General features: G+C 38.8%; 1 protein-coding gene across 1 annotated transcript in view; it reads right to left on the reverse strand.

Moving 5' to 3' along the window:
* PARD3B (par-3 family cell polarity regulator beta) overlaps positions 1-17,489 on the reverse strand; it is a gene marked incomplete at its 5' end in the record, with an annotated part of 406,028 nt that overhangs the window by 136,435 nt on the left and 252,104 nt on the right. The window contains 2 exons of the mRNA XM_084264986.1: positions 4,764-4,998; positions 5,988-6,194. Of these exons, the coding sequence (XP_084121112.1) occupies positions 4,764-4,998; positions 5,988-6,194 (442 nt within the window). The remainder of the gene's footprint in view (positions 1-4,763; positions 4,999-5,987; positions 6,195-17,489) is intronic.

The following is a 17,489-nucleotide window of genomic DNA, read 5'->3' on the forward strand; positions in this document are numbered from 1 at the left end:
TTTCTCCAACTTAATGTAGAAACCAACACCAAGCTTACCTTTGTTAAAAAGGAGTATTTTGATAGTACTTCAAAACATGGCAAGTCAGTAACTACAGATCACAGATTTAAAATCTACGGCTCACTGCTTAGCAAGCTGAGGAAGAATTTTGTATTTTTTTTATTAACCTCTTGGTTTGCATTCCTGGTGCTAAGTAATAATGCATTTTGCATTCACACTCAGCATCAAGGATTTCTAACACTGCACCAAGGGGTTAATTAACCCTTCCAAACAGCCACAGAGCTGCCTCACAAGGCTTCTGGCAGTTCTAAACCAATGATACTACACATAACCTTTATTCAAGGGCACAAATATGCTTTTTCACTGGAGTGATGCTCACATAAATACAAAACACCTTCAAAAAGAAGTCCTGCAGCCTCCTCAAAACTCACTGTGCCCTGAAAAAAATTCAGCTCAATATAAGAGAAGGGATGAAGCAACCATTGTATGTGGCACTGCTTAATCTTGCTGCTGTTAGGTATTTGCATAGAACTACTGCCATGTTCTGAATGAGTTTCAGCATAGATGCTAGACATTGTTTTATTCTGATGCTGCCATTTAGTCACAGCTCTAATAATGAAAGTACTTACTGTAGTTGTTTTCCTGATACACAATGTTAATTTACTTTGCTGTATGTTGTCTAGCAGTAGGTTATGATGGGGCAATGTGGCAGAAAACATCTTAAAGTAAAATATAATACTCGCTTAACCAACACTCTGTTAACAAACAGTTAGAGTCAACTTTTATTGTTCTTGGGACACCAAAAATGCACATATATATGCATCAGGCAGGTAATATACACATCAGAACCATCCAACAGGAAAACACAAACACTGTGCAGTATGCACCACAGTAGAATAGTATTTTGGATTATAGAGACTTAACTAATCAGTAATAACCAGTGTGATCTGCATTTGAAATCTCAGAAAAATCTAACCTACTTAGTTCCAAGTGCCACTGTTAGTGAAATGGTGAGTTGCAGTTGATACTGGGTAAAACAACAGGATTTTTTTAAAAACAATTATTACAAAAATAAAAGCATGATTTCTTGATGGTCTCCCTGCAGCACAGTCACCTAAATAAAGCTTCAATCCAGGAAAAGCTTAGCAGGAAAGCAATCATTCTTTTTTTTTTTTTTTTGTATGTGTAAAAAAAGACCAGGAACTACAAGTAAATAGCAGCTGAGCAACAGATGAGGCACTAAGTGAAATCTGTTAGCAACTGCTAACAGCTTTGCTATTTTCTGTTGTTAAATTAAAAAAAAATAAGAAAAAACCAATGCAGTAGCAATTCCAATATGTTCAAAAATCTCAGATGCAAAAGACTAAAGCTCAGCTTCTCTTGTACTACAGATAAATACTTGGGTTTGGTTTTAATATCTCAAATTGCTTTGTTATTGATTATAAGGCAGGAACAAGCCAATTCACATGGACATAGGATCAAGATACAATTTACTGTAGCTGTATACATGACCCAGCAAGTATAGTGCAAAAACCCCACCATAGCAAGTGTGACACTTCCAGCAGCTGCTTTAGCCTCAAATTCTACTTCCCTTTGTCCTTTACACCCAACTCCTTAGTTACCCACCAGAACGTACATTTGTCTTCACTGAGCTTTCTGGGAAGACCTCAGATATATTTTCCTTGTCCTTCTGGCCCTGGAGCTTTAACCACAGATGAGCATCTCCTCCTTATCTACCCAATCTTGTTCAGCAAGCCTGGGTTCATGCAGGCACAGATGAAATAGCTCTCTGAACAAAGCAGCCCCCTTATATTATGAGCAGTATGATCATATCAGTGTGGGGTTCCAGCTCTTGATAGGATCAGTTAGTTACATGGCTGCAGTCACTGGACTAGTTAAAAAATTCACGGCTTCAGATAGATCCTCTTCCCACTCCTGCCAGTTGCTTTCTCAAGTTCTTTTCTCTCCGGACAGTCTAGCAGGAGCTCAGTTCCTTGTGCCCCTATTTTGGTCATCTCCCACAGGGGGGATCACTGTACAACTACCACTGTACCTACAAGAAACACACTATAGCTTTCTTTCGCACCCCCACCCCCCCCCCCCCAGCTTTCTGCTTCCTTATGGTGTTTACATTTCTAAAGCCTCCTATGGAAGGTTCCCCTTCCGATTTAAACTCAGCATGTCAAAAAACGAGCTCATCTCTCTTTCTACATGCTTCTCTACTTCTTTCTCTTAGACTAAGAATTAGTAGTCACCTTGCCTACTGCAGAAGCTCACAACTTTGTCGTCTTCAGCTTCTCTCTTCATTTCCACAGATGTTCTACCAATAAAACATGCCAGTTTCATCTCCACAATGTCATATAAAATCTGGCTGTTTCTTTCCATCCATGCTGCTAAAACACTTGATCATTCAAATCTTCTTACTCCTCCCTAGCCCTACAGACACTCTCGCCAATCTCTTCACATCAGTGCAAAATTCCAGTATGAAAAATGCCTCTTGAATCTAGTGTTTAGTGTTACTATTTGACCCCTTCTAAATTCCCCCATTAGTTTCCTATTATTTCTTTTTAAAACATTCAGATTAATTGGATTTGTTTTCCCTGCCATCCACAGGAATTTCGCCCTGAAAAAAGACCAGCCTGGTTTTGCTCATCTTGAGCAGGACATATGGGCCCCAATTCTTTTGTAAACTCACACTGTTTGCTCTTGTTCAATCTTTACAGGTCATCACCCTTCTTTCACTTTTATCAGGCTGGGATTCCCTTGGACTCTCACCTTCTCAGGAAGGAATTTCTTTTCAAGGATGATTTTATAAATTCTAGGAAGAAAGACTTATGAGGACACAGACCCTCTAAAACCCTCCTAGCTGAACTGTTACCTCTTAAAACAATACTGTCTCTGTTTCATTATAACCTTTGCAAGAGATTTTCAATAGCGTGGGATAGAAATTTCCACTCTGTGCTGCCACACAAGTAATTATTATTAACTATCAGTGTCTGCTGGGAGGACTATCAATCTAAATAAAAAGCAAGTTTATGAAAAGAACAGATGTATAAAGCTTGTGTACAACCAAAATATGAAATATATTCTGAAAAAGGGAATCAGTAAGAATAGTAACCTGTTGTTCCCAGCTTTGAATATTGATCATTATCATTACTTTTTATCAACTTGCTTTGGATTTTGATGTCATCCTATGTTCCTTCTGGCTCAGGCATCACACCTCTGTAAGACTTTGCAGTTCAAATCTGCCAGTGATACACAAACCAGAATACTTCTGATTTTGTCAGACCTCTTTGTCACACCCTTCCTCTTCCAACAGCCCTATTCACACTGAAGAGCTAAAAGGAAGAATGAAAATAGGCATAAAGCTTAAGACACATGAGAGTTGTTGAAGTCACCCTCCTAATTATTCACTGTTTTGACTACTGTTCCATGTTAAGCCCTATTTCTTGAAGCAGTATGAACACAAATGCACGTGCAATGCACAGGTGTATGTGCCTCCTCAGCATTCCTGAAGAGCCCCATTTGAATGCAGACTGGTAAACCCACACAGCCTCCTCTTGCGAACACTAACAACTGCTGAAATCATGCAAATTTGGCACATAAGCATCCCTGTATATTTTTGACAATATATGTTTAGTATATGTTTAAAAACTGATAGGACAATTTTTGAGGATTCTACTGACAATACATGGAAGAAAATTAGTAAAAACATTCCATGTCAATATAAACCAAGCCATTTGACACCAAGACATATCAACAGAAAGATGTAAAGTGAATTCATATATCACTGTCCTAATGAATATTATCATGAGTGAATGATCTTACAGCTGAATTTCTTAGACTACTAATTAAATACATCTTTGCCTAAGCAATGACTGTGGCTTTTGTATGTGCCTGTCTTGTCTACTGCATGCTAAGTACCACCAACAGCCTCCCAAAGCTAACATTACATCATCAGTGTCACAAGTAACCACGCGGTCACACTGTCTCATCTCCAGGTGAACATTAAATTTCATTCACATACCCTACATGAATTGCAAAAACCTACTTAAAGGGAAATGCTTTAATCCTCAATAGAGGGAACAGGTACCAGAGGCAGGGTGATGGCAACCAGAGTGCCCACAGCACCAAAGGCTCCAGCAATAGCAAGGACATGGCCTGAAGAACTTAATCTAATCTCTGATGATTCCAGAGATGCAAACCCAACCAATCGCCTCAGAAGAAATCCAAACACTTCCAAGCTGGACAGGAGGATAGGGAGATTTTGACCACTGCAGGCAATGGCTGAAGCTGTGAAGCACAGATTTTATCAGACCTAGTGTTTTTTAGCAACTGCAAATATTACTAGACTGTTTACAGTAACACAAGCAATCCTGCTCTCCCCAAAGCTTGTGAAAGAAGCAGATAAGCAAGGGAAGAGAAGGCAAAGGTCTGAGTGTGGGAGTGGGTCATGTATTACTCAGAAATATTCCCCATAAAACCTCCCTCACCGACACACACTTGTTTTTATCCTGAAACCCTGAATCTTTTCTGACATATGGGAATGAATTTCAAAGGCACAAAAAGACATTTTGTCTGCCAAATGTCTTCTGCCTCAGCTACAAGTTTGGTGTAAAAGTATAAACTGCTTTCTTTTTAAATAACATAAACATTATTTTGAGTCCAAGTGAAATAATTTTTACACTACTTTATGAGAGTATTGGTTGTTTCCTATGTTATAATAGGAATGAGTGGTTGTTTTGCTTTTTAAAATGCCATACCTCAACATGACACCAAAGCCTTTCTTCTTTTTCTTTTCTGGATCTTCATTTTCTTCCTTCCTTTTCTTCTCTTTGACTTTAGATTTGCCCTTTTCCTTTTTTTTCTCTTTCTCTCTATTTTTTTTGTCCTTTTTTGCTTTGGTTTCTGCATCTTCTATTTCAGGGTTCCCAGGAGGGGTAGATTCCATGTTCTGAGCTTCCTGACCAGAGTGAGAGCTCTTATCAGAGAAACCATCTGCACAGAATGAGAAAGAAGCAGCAAAGATAGCTAGGGGCCACCAAAATGCAAACACATGAAATACAGCCTGAGTGCCTACAAAGTGCTCAAATGACTCAGAACACTTATTCATTTAATGGAATAATTAAAAAAGCAGACTAAACATTCTAGTGAATTCAAGCAGATTTCTATTATAAATTAAATGTAGAGTTATTGTAATGACTTGTTTTCTAGTTATTGGTCCTGATACAAAACCCCTGACATAGCAAAACACCATTCTACTCAAAATTTGCCTTATTGACTTCCATCAGCTTGAGTAAACTAATGTGCTGGGGTGCAAACACTGAGATCCTACTTCAACAAGAGATTCTGGCAATTGACATAATCAACCTGAACAACAAAACAGTTTCATTCACTCCCTGGCATCTATTTTAATGGATGAAAAAGAAACTGTTCTGTCTGGTTAGAGAAGAGCTGTGTTGTTTCTGTTTGGGGGGGGTGTTGGCCTGTCAGTATCCAAGCACTGGTTTATGCTTCATACTAAATATGACATAATTCCACATTGGGGTCTACAGGCCCATGGTGACAGAATGAGCAGCAGGGCGCTATCAATACATTCTGCCTTGTCTATAACAGGACACAAATTTCCAGGTTGGAGAAGAGGGAATTTTAGACAGCTCTGTAAAACAAGCAAGATAATGTTTAATGTAATCTGAAGAGGGCAGCTGCTTCTTGAAGTTGAAAAATACAATTATTTAAGGATTGAGTTCTAAATCCTCCAACCCACCCCTGCCCCAAAGGAGATCAGTGAAAGACTTTACACTAAACCTCCTCAAGGTTGGATGGAGTGCTGCAAAGACAGCTCTAGTCAGTGGAAGACATGAGCAGCTCTTAAAATGTGATCAACTTCAATTGGACTAAATCACTTGCTTATGTGTGTTACTGACTTGGTCCACAGCAGCACTAAGCGAAGGTGGTTCCCTCAGCAAGTGCCATTAGCAACATACCCTCTTCTCCATCTTCAGGTCCATCATAAGACTTGTCAATGGCAGCTCGGAAACTCTCATTACATCCCCGACCACGGACCACGTGAGGCCTGGGTCTGTGAAACGGGAGTTCGTTCTTCCTAACTTCAGCCACAGCAGTCTGAAGACTCTCAAGAGAACTGGACTTCTTCAATCCCAGAGTAGGACCAAAATCTTTGCCAGAACAGTCTGAAAAACAAATAGTTATGTTTTAATACATAAAACCATGCAGAAATGAAGCTACTCAGAGAGATACATTTAATTGTGCAGTTTATTACTTGGGGCCTTTGAAAGAGTATGCAATCAATATAATTTGTTCTAAAAACAGCATCAAGTTAAACCCAGTTCAGTAGATATTCCCATTCAGAGAGAATGGCACAGAATTCACAGACCTGACAACAGTGATAGGCAATAGCTGGCTTATTCTGTGCCACTTTAATGCTGTGACCCCCTCTGACAGCCATGTCCACCTGGACACTGCTAGCAGCCTCAAGGAGAACATTACCCCTAGACTCAAACACTGCTACATGATTAGAGTTTTGGTTTTTAGAATGAGTCAGGTTGTGTGAATGGTTGATATTTTCAAGCACATTTCTCCTGTGAGAAGATATTATTAGTTCTCTCAGTTTTATCCAACCTTTTCCTTCAAGCTGAAACTGGTACTATGATATCAACACACACAGCAGGCTTTCCAAGAAACAAATATTTCCAGAAAAGTACAGCTTAACATAAATGATGCTGCTGCCTCTTTCTGTGTTTACAGACATAAGAAAACACTTCATATAAAAAAGAGCAAATACCTTTCCAAGTCTCCCAAAACTTCTGAATGCTGGACTATTTGACCTTAGAAAGGCTTTATTTTATGGTGGCATTAGTAAGTATTAATATAATGATTATAGAATAGGTAAAGAAAAAAGTTCCATGAATACATGCACACCAACCAATGAAGAAATTCCAGCTTAATTTAAAAGCCTTTGTAGCATCTACTTGGTTTTCATATGGCAGAACAGTAAATGTGACATGCAGACACTGAGGAACAGACTTTGCCCTGCAATTTTCCTTCTCCCTTTGAGAACACAAATGCTGTTGTGTTTACAATGTCCAAGTGATATTAACACAAACAACAGGAGAATATAAGAACAGAAGACCTGCACATGTGTGTCCATATGCTGTCATGCCTGAAGAGATTCAGGATCACAGGAAAGATGGGTAGGTCAGCAGCATATGCTGCAATTTCAAGCAATCCTAGAGTAAAGGTAATTCTGAACTAAAACAGCATCATCAGTGAATTCTTACAAGGAAGAAAGCTAAGAACTGGCACCAAGTACAGACTTACCAGTAATGTCTACATAAAGCAATTTACATTTCCATTACCTGCAGACTGATATGCAGCTGAAAATACGGGGAGGGGGAAGATGCAAGAGAAGTTTAAGGGAAGCCTGATTGCTGGGTCACACAGTACAACCTTCTTTTGTTCATTAATTGCCATTCTGGAGACTACCATTATTGCCAAATTAGCAAGTGCTAACATGGAGTTAGAGCACTGACTTGCATACAGCATAAAGCTGCTCAAAAATCACCACAAACTTGGGCGTTATGCAGAGGTACGGGTGCCTATCGCTACCGAGGGAAACAATGACTGTAAAAGGGGCACATGAAAGCCACTGTTCAGCAGAGGAACGGCTCCCATTTATCTGTCAGACAGCACCTCTGATGAGTTGCTTTTGCAGAAGCCAGGGCAGTGCAGCTCTGGACCAGGCGGGGTGGGTGGCTGGCAAAGCCCACGGCTGCCTGGGCAGGGTGCACAAAGGCATCTCAGGCTCCCACCTCTGTGGGCAGGAGGCACCCAGGGCACTGGTCTGCCAAGCTCCTGAGGAGCAGTATCCACTGGGGAAGGGTTTAAAGGCGACTATGGCATCTGCAAGGAAGCAATGGCTACAGCCCACCTCCAGAAGCTGACAGTGCCATTGCTGTACAGGGCCACGGATGGCAGAGATCACCTGGCTCCCAAGGCTCCAGAGGGTTTTGCAGCCAACGCTCATGTCCAAATGGCACAGCTACCCAGCTACCTGCAATGGCTGTGTCAAAAGCCAGCGCAAAGGTGTTTATATACACATCCCAGTACAAGTTGTACTACATTAAATTAGTGTCCTAAGCCATTACTACCTGAAAAAAAAAAGCAATCTCAGGTTAAATGCCAGTTAGAGCCTGTCTTGTATAACGCTAAGCCAATTACTCAGACTGGAAGACTACTCTTAACATACGAAGGCCATTCCCAAGAAAACCCAAGCCAACACCTGAGGTTTGGGGCAACACACTCAAACTGTGGCATGTGCAGAACAGAAGCTGCCCACTCAGCCCTGCTGCAGTTGACCTGCACCCAGTGATGAGGTTTGTAGGCACCCGGTTGCACACGAGAACAGAGTCACCAGGAGAAGGTTCTTTGTCCAATATCTGCTTTTAAAAATTGCACAGGATACTCAAAAGTTATTGGCAAAGTATATGGCTTTCTGTATAGTCTTTCTTCTGCTATTTTGTCCTAAGATGAAAGTTCCCCATAAGAATTAACTTTAGTAATAACTAGCAATAACTTCCTCCACTCTAATATTTTTAAAGGGAACATTTACAGGGCCTCTCATGTAGTATTTTCAGTTTGCTAATAAAAAGAGGAAAAAAGGAACCAAATGGAGGCCTTTTTAGCTACCAAGTAAATTGAGAACAGCATTACCTTGGAAAAGTGCCTTTTTTTCTAGCATCCCCAAAAGAAATGGAATTGGTTTATGGTCATGTCATTGTCTAGCATCATCAAAGGATGTGTTACCTTAAAGGACAGTGTCAAATGGCAAAGATTAACTGTATTTCTTCCCCACTGGCAAAGAAAATAAAATTTTATCTGCGACTTTCCTATGTTCTACCATTTAAAAGGTGTCCTGACTTATTAAAAAACTTACTGAGAACCTTTAGTCACAGATTCCTATTAACCATTTAGTTGCCCCTTTAATTAAGTCTGAAATTTTGCTGGCAACATTGGAATTTTTCCCCATGGCTTTAAAAATACAAAAAAACCCCAGCAACAGACACAACCACCACCAACAAACAAGTAAGAAGCCCCTCTCATCTTTCTCAGGTTATTACAAGGCATTGCTGGGGGTGTGTGGTGTGTGTGTGTGTAGATGCCTAGCCCTACCCAGACACTGAATGAAAAAATATAGTTTGACAGTGAGAAGTTGAATTGTTCATTGCGTAAAAATGTTTCTTTTTATGGATTTTAAATTCTTGAACTCTCAATTTACCACTTCTTGTAGTACAATGATAAAATGTTAATTGAAGCATCTCTACTGAACTCATGAGAGAACAACAGACATCAGCAGCTGCCTTAGACTGGTAGAAAACAGTTTGCTGGTTCCTAGATGACACAGGCAACTGATCATCTTTTAACTGAAAGATGGCATTATACAGGCCTTAACTTTCTTCTCAATGCCAATGAGGCTACCACAGATTTTTTTTCCTTCATATACCAGTAAAAGTAACCCTGCTTTCTGTTCTTCTAGTAATATTATTATTTTTAGGTATTTCCAAGCTACTCTCTTTCCTCACATCTGCACATTCCTCTCTTTTTTTATAGGCCAGCAGAGGGAAACATGCCAAAAGCAAGATGTCAGTCATGAAAATCAAAGGGAAACAAATGAGACAGCACTGTGGGCAGTGCAAGCCACCCCAAAGGCATGCGTACAGAGGCTGGAACTGAAGAGAAGCCATGGATCACTGCCACTCTAAATGAAATACAACTCCTAAGACACCCTAAACAGTAAACATTTTCTATATTTATCATCAATTTTACTTTTTAATAATTCTTCTTGAATACCAAGCTATGTGAATATGCCTAAAGGATAATATTTAGTGGAACATATTTGTGTGAGCTAGACTAATATACTACTTGCATTTTGAAAGATATAGGCAGGTAAGAAACAGTTATTAAAAAAATAGGGGAAGTGTCACTGAGACTGAGAAACTAGAATAAATACGAAGTCATAATTGCTTATAAATAGTCTGGCTCTCTATTTATCAGAGCCCAGAGACACACACATTCCTGGTTCCTGCTGCACTGCACATGATGGAGGTGTATGTGTTTCTAGGGAAGAGAAAACGGGTATGAAAACAACAAGTCTTCTACCCCTGAGTGCTGGGATGCTGGAGATGGCATAAAAGTGCTTTAGCAAGCAAACAGCTGTTGGTTTGTGAAGCTGACTTCTTTTGTAGTAGGACTCGTGAGATATACCAACAGCTTCTCAGGGAGCTGCTACAGCCTGCTCTGCTCCACACAGACCCCTAAGGGATCACCCATGATGCCCAACTCAGACTCCATGAAGTTGGCCCACCACAACCTTCCCAATTTAACCACTTGTTCTATAGCACTCTAACAGAACTGGGGTGTGTTGAAATTTTTTTGATACATATATATTCCCATGATTTTCAAAATGTAATTAATTCAGGGATCACTTACACGTTTGAACTTCTATTTTTTTTTTTGGGGGGGGGGGGGACGGAACACGCGTTGTTTGTCCTTTTTTTAAACAAACACAAATCAACATATTTGTAACCTTGCATTGCCCCTGCAGAGGTGAGGATAGCAAACATGGTTTCAAAAAAATCTCAACTGTTGTTCAGAAAGGTAAAAACAGGATTTCTGTTGTACAGAATCAAATGATAGAGGTATTGGGCTGGTAAAATAGGACCCTCAGCAAAATTTAGTCAAAGTATTTCCCTGCTGTAGGGAAACCTTTTACAAAACAATGAGCCACATCTGTTACCTAAGTGAAAGCTGTCCAAAGATACAAGGTGCAAGAAACAGCCAATAAGACTTGATTTCTTTACTCTTCACTTAAGCTCCTTTTGGAAATTTACCTTTAAATAAATTAGTGTATAAAGTGAAAACCGTGAGTATCTCTTTTAATAGACTTAAGGTCAAAAGACCAACTTCCATATGTCATAAACATCAGAGAATAGGTAGACAGACATGGTTCTTACCGACAGGGTTGCAACATCGTATGGTGTCTTACATTAACTCATGTTCAATTCTTTCTGAGCCATTTTGTTTAACATAGTTCCGTTTATTTCTGGTAGGATTCACAGTATGCACAACCACAAAGGATTTCTTTCTCTCACTTACATTTTTATATTCAGATACTTCCTCAATCATCAATTGATTCAATGCAGAGAATGATTTAGGAAGGGGGAATTTGAAAGTCATTACATCATTTAGCCTGTGATTTTCAAATGAAGAGCTTTAATAGGACATTTGTGTAGAATAACCTCATATCATACTGTAGCCTTTCCTTCAGTGCTAGTGTATACAGGTAACATAGAAAAGATTATGATAGGGTTTGATAAAAAGCAAGAGAAAAATCACTATCTTGCACTCACATATTAAAGACAACGTGTATCATTTTGCTCACTTTATACCTCAAACCAAGCATTCCAAATTAGAAGCAGGAATATTGAACACAGAACAACCCCACACCTGACAGAAAAAGAAAAAAAAAAAATCTAAGAAAGAGAAATCAAAGCATGGGAGAATTTAACAAGTTCTCTGATTAAGAGAGCCAGCTACAGTCTTCAGATTTAAGGATATTTCCATCTCTTTTACTACATATAATGATTGCAATTTAGCTCGTATTTGCACAAACTGCAATTTCAAGTATGAATAATGGCAGTTCACAATTCGAAGCCCAGAAGGTACACTGAGCTTTAGCCAACTGACGGAGAAAGGCTTGGAATAAGGCAGCCATTAAGCAAGAAGCAAAAATGCACTACTGTCATCTTAGAAACGTGTTGGTGTCCCTGTTTTCTACAGTCTTATCGCTATCAAACAACAACACTGCAAAAGAATGTGTTAGTATTTCAAAAATAGTAACACACAGAGCATTAAACGTCTCAAAAACTGCTAACAGGTTTCACAGTGCAACAACAGGAAAGCTAAGAATTAGAAGCAAAAGCCCAAAGTGGCTCAAGCAAAAGCCCTTAGAAAAGGCACATGCATTTTCTAGGTTAGCACTGAGCGCTGGGCAGAATTCAGCCAAGCCTGTCTCTGCACAGAAGAACACCTGATGTTATCTGTAGAAATAATTAGTTTTCTCCATGTGGTTACACAAACTTAACCTCTCACATAACCTCCCACTCCACAGTGTAGTTCTGTATCCCGCAAAAAGTTTTCCCAGGCATTTGAACCCCTACTCCTCCAGAAGCAAGTGTTTTCTCTCTGGTTGGTGCAAACTGTAGAACTTGCCCTTCAAACGGGTCCCTATATAAATTAAGCTACCTAACCTTCTACAAAGCAGGGGCTTTTTCCTCAAGGATATTTATGTATATCAAATTGATTTTAGATATAGCTGGTACAACCTGCTAGAGGAAAACCAGCCACAGGAAAAGCAAAGCAGACAGGAAAAAAGTCCAGTTTTTAGAAAATACGATTCCCCAGTGATTTCAGGCACCTTGTAAACTGATCAGTCTGCAATTGAGTAGTAGTAAAAATACTCCAGTGCCCTGCAACTGCTTTACTGCTACTTCCATACCCACCCTCTGATAAGGTCAAACATTTCACTCTGGCTTTAAAAGATTGGGAAATGTGACACTTTCTGAGATTAATTGATATAAATTACACTTCTCAAACTAAACCAACATTTTTGTTCCCAGGCCAAAGTTTAACGCAAAGTGAGAGTCCCTGCACTAATATTTAAACAAAGTCACTTTTAATGGTATGAGGCTAACATCTAGAGTGTTACCTTTGACCTATGGGACAGAGGGAGAAACTTTTTCAGTAGCAGAAGAAAAAACCAAGCCAATACTTGCTCTGAAATTCATGGTTATGATCTATTTCATGAAACCTTAAGCCTGCTCTGAAATATGCTCCTGAATTATTACTCAATCTTAGTCATCAAGCCTGAAATCATATTTTTAAAGATTACAAATTTAAATCAGAAGTAACTAATTAAAGGCAAAAAGTTCATCTTAAGCTCTCTGTTTCTTTCCCTAACTCCATATCGGTGAAGAAAGAAACACTTATATCAATATTTTTATTCACAATTTTTTTCTTTTTTTAAAAAAAAAAGTAGTATGTCTTTTTTTGCATCAAGTTTTAGTCTGGACACTTGTACAGGCTGTAAATTAAAGGTTGCTTCGAGCATTATTCGGGGAATAATTTAAGCTATTGCAACAACAAGGAAGACTGTTATTGTAAAAGAAAATCCAACTAAGGCAACAAAGAAAAATACATTTAAATTTCACCAATTTAACTTTCAATTAAAAAATAAATTATATAAAGCACTTCTTTTTGTGCATGCCTTTCTTCATCCGTGAACACTAAGACTAAGGGGAAAAAAACCAAAAAGGGTAGATTTTTAACACAAGAACCCGGAGAAAGGATACCTTCTGCTAGTAATGGTTGAGCTATTTATGAGCTCTCTTTATTGCTAACCCCACCACCACCAAACTGCCCAACAGCCGCTCTAATTTAAGATGCGCTAAATATTGTTGCCATGGGTGACACGTGAACATGGAGTAAGGCAAAGCTCTGCTAATAAAAAGGCTTTCACAGCATTTCAGTCCTTGCTCGTAAGTAAAGTTAAAATTTATGGCTTTTAAAATACTGGATCTGAGAGAGGTCAGGTTAAATGGCTGCTAGTAATAAAAGGAATCAATATGCCACAGCATCTGAAGCAGCCAGCAAGCTAAATAAACACTTCATCCAAATCCACTTGGCCCTGAATTAAAAGAACATAAAATACTGTATTTATTTTGTTTGCCCTCCACCAGCCCATGGTTTGCATCGCTACATCCATTTGAATTCTACACAGAGCAAGCAACAAACATATGTTGGCCAAGTAGCAATTAAACTGTATGTCAAGGCTAGGAGCAATTAACTGGGCATTAACCTTATCAGGGAACCACTTCTGGATTAGCCAACTACAAACAGGCAAACATCTCAGTCTGGGAAGATTCTGCCACATGTATTTACAAAAGCTTCAGAGGACTCAGACTTTCTGTCTCAGGCACATCCAGAGCAAATGAGCCATTTCCAATAACAACCCTTTATTCATAAACCCTGAACAAAGCCAGAATCACCTTTACAGTGGTTAGCATGACAATTTGTTCCTTATAGCACTTTAAACCAGACCTCACATCCTTGCTCCTCTCATCTAGGCTTGGTTCAGTTTACAGATTGACTTCCAGAAGAAGTTATGGAAACCTATTTCGTTCTGTTTATTTGTACATATTTGACTAGAAAGCTCATAGTTTAATTTTCAGTTTCAGAAATTAATGAACATATTGAAGTTGCCAGCAGATAACTGGTAAAAAAGGGTACATATACACCTGTAATCAACCCGTACAGAGGCCAGTCACAAAGGCATGCAGAGTTTTGAAAGAGCTTTGGCTTGTGAGTTTAATATTTGTCTCAAAATAGTTTTGAAAAGTTGATACCAAAATCCAGCTCTCTAATAGGAATATGCAGAATTTTGTCAAACCTACTATTAACAAAGAGAAAGAGTGATCTGGCCCAGCTCTGACTCAAAATCCCTCCAGAATTTGAAAGGATTATGTAGGTTTTCAGCAAAAGTCCTCGGCAAAGGTTCCTTTTTCCTTCCTAAGGTTTGCAGCTCCCTTGCTAGGTACAGCATGATGTATCATTCCAATGAAAAGGCTACTTTTTAAAAAGAAACTGGCAAAGATGTAATGAGAGATCAAATGAACCTGGTTTCATAAACCTGGAATTCTGGAAAACTCGTTACAATCTTAGATGTTTAGTAAACATGCACCTAGTCTTTAGTAACTCCCAGGGAAAAGGGAAACCTCCCCCCAATCTCCAAATTATGTTCCCCTGCAGCAATTTTAAGTGTCCTAAAGATGTTACTCTAATTACTGAGTATGTGTTTGGGGTCTTTTCAGTAAGTGGCTTTACACTGTTACAATGTCTTTAAGTAGCAAATTGGAATAACTAATGGAATTGCTGTATGGAATAACCTAGAATATGATTCATTGGTAGTATCAAATGAATACAAACTTCTTGATGTTCTCTTATTTTTCTTACTTAATGAACAAATGTTCCTTCTCACTTCCCAGATAAATGAAGACTATGTACAAATACCTATCTCCCAAACATAATATAGCAGCAGACTGCAGAAATGCAGGGTCAAAAGTTAAAAAAAAAAAGGTTATTCCAATTCTTCTTGGTATCATCAGCCAATGGGACATTTCTGGAGAGGTCAGTCAAAGCACTATCCTAAATCAAAAACGAAATTTCCAAATTTCTCTAGGAGAAAATTGGCAGTGAAGATTAGCAGATAAACAGAAACTATTCTCACCTTCAAACTTAATGTCCCTGAGTACACAAAGGCAAGAGGAGCTCTTGGAGAACTAAGATATAAACTTGCCCTACCTTTGTATTTCTCATAAAGCATTAGTGGTATCAGAAAAAGGACATACAGACTGTGTCTGATCTAGTATGACCACTGCCATCTTCTTGGGATCTGTTATAGATGAAAGGCATCCAGAACAAACAAAAAACCAAACCAAATAATAAAGATGTTGCTGCTTCCTATTCCTACCAATTCTTCATTACTTGCATTATGAAAGCACACAGATGCTCTAAACATGGGCCAAAAACTTACTGCACTTGGTGTTACACCAACTCAAACCAGAATAATATTCAGTGCCTCTAAAAAAACGTGATCAGGTCTACCTGAACTTCTGCAATACTGGCTCTTTTGAGGAGCAAGACTATGGATCTGTGTTTCTGCAGTGATTTATTTACAATTTGTCAACACTTTGTAAAGTACAGTTCATCTCCTGCTATATTCCTGTTATGCTCCTATGCTTCAGATGTTTTCTATTTTGAACAGAAAAAAACAGATGTTTTGACACAATATTAATTTACTCAGATTTCACATACAGATTGAACCTGAATTGTTCAGATAAGTACAGTATTTCAAATGAATGTTGCAAGCATCAGCCCATAACAGAGCTAATAAGTTGTTCCTTCCTTGCCTTTTAAAGATGCCATTAGTGGTTCACTTCTGAACAGTAGAGCACAGGAGCTGAGCACACAATTTCCTGGTGTTCACTCACACCAGTTTTGTTATTTATTTCAAGTCAGACTTGACAGGGTGGTCCCTTCTCGGTTAGGTGCTGTTCAAAGAATGGGTTAATTTTTCTCTAAATAGATTATAAAAACCAGCCCCAACACCCCTTAAATTTGTTTAGTGCAAAGCCCTCTGGTTTGGAGTTGGTATTTAGAGACAGTCTTGTTGCTGACACTCATTCTTCAATGTCTGTGCTCTTAAGTCCTAGAGAAGACTTAAATGATATTCCTGTATGCTAAAGAACATTATAAACATACTGCCTTCTAGCTCATTCAGTTTGATCTAAACTGGCTATCTTGAGCAAGAACCAATATTGATATTGCCTTATACTACAGGACCGTTAAATTTTAATCACTAGGTTTTCTTAGTCTGATTAAGCAATTAAACTGCTTAACTGAAAACTACAAGCAATTGATTTATATGAAGACACTAAGAAATTCTATTTGAAGTTTAAGAACAATTCCCTGCCAAAGACAAGACACACATGAAAGCTTGAATTGGAAAAGCATATTTCAGAATTAATCATTCCAGTATTGTTGGCTTTTGCATTGTTTATCGATTCTATTTACTCAAGCAGCCATTCCTGGTTTCCATCTTCTAAAAATCACTAACAAAACAGGCACTCTGTTCTGCTAATGCAAATTACAGTGCAAGTGGAGACTCTTCATACTCTCTAAGTGTAACTTATCATTAAACTGGGAGAAGAATTACACGAGTCTCTGCTTCTTTAGCTATAAAAACTTCCTTTAAAACATCTAGGTTTCCTTCTTTCAGTTTGGATCATAATATATTTGCTGTAATGAGGCAGAAGGAAAGAGGTGCAGCTTTTAATGCCAAGTCATGCAGGTCTGAAACGAGCTACCGTTGCAGAAAGATGAGGAATTCTGAAGGGAGAATGACTACCTGAAAGGTAAACAACTGCTAAAAAAAAAGGCAGTTTGCTCTACATTTGATCATTTTAACTTTCTTTTACTCTAGGTGATTATCAGAAGATTCTTGGGCCTCCATTTGAAAAGAAGTGCTAAAATACAAAAGTTGCAGAACCTGGCTAAGCCTTCCCTAGTAAAGAAAAACAAACAACACCCACCCACCCACCCACCCAACCACCCACATAACAAACCCAAAACAACGAAACACCGGGAACACAAGGATGAGCTGATCTGCATATATGGTGCTGGGAAGCTCAGTTTTCCTCATCAAACTGAAGTTATGTAAATGTTTTATTTTGGCTTGAAGCAATCAAAGTACATACCCACGTCTCTTGTCACTAAAACCCTTCCTTACCTACACTCAGCTCTGTTGTTTTGGTGTCTTGCGAGGTGAGGAAGCAGTATAAAGACATGTTAGC

The sequence above is a fragment of the Gallinula chloropus genome (assembly GCF_964237585.1).
Source record: "Gallinula chloropus genome assembly, chromosome: 5".
Lineage (NCBI taxonomy): Eukaryota > Metazoa > Chordata > Aves > Gruiformes > Rallidae > Gallinula > Gallinula chloropus.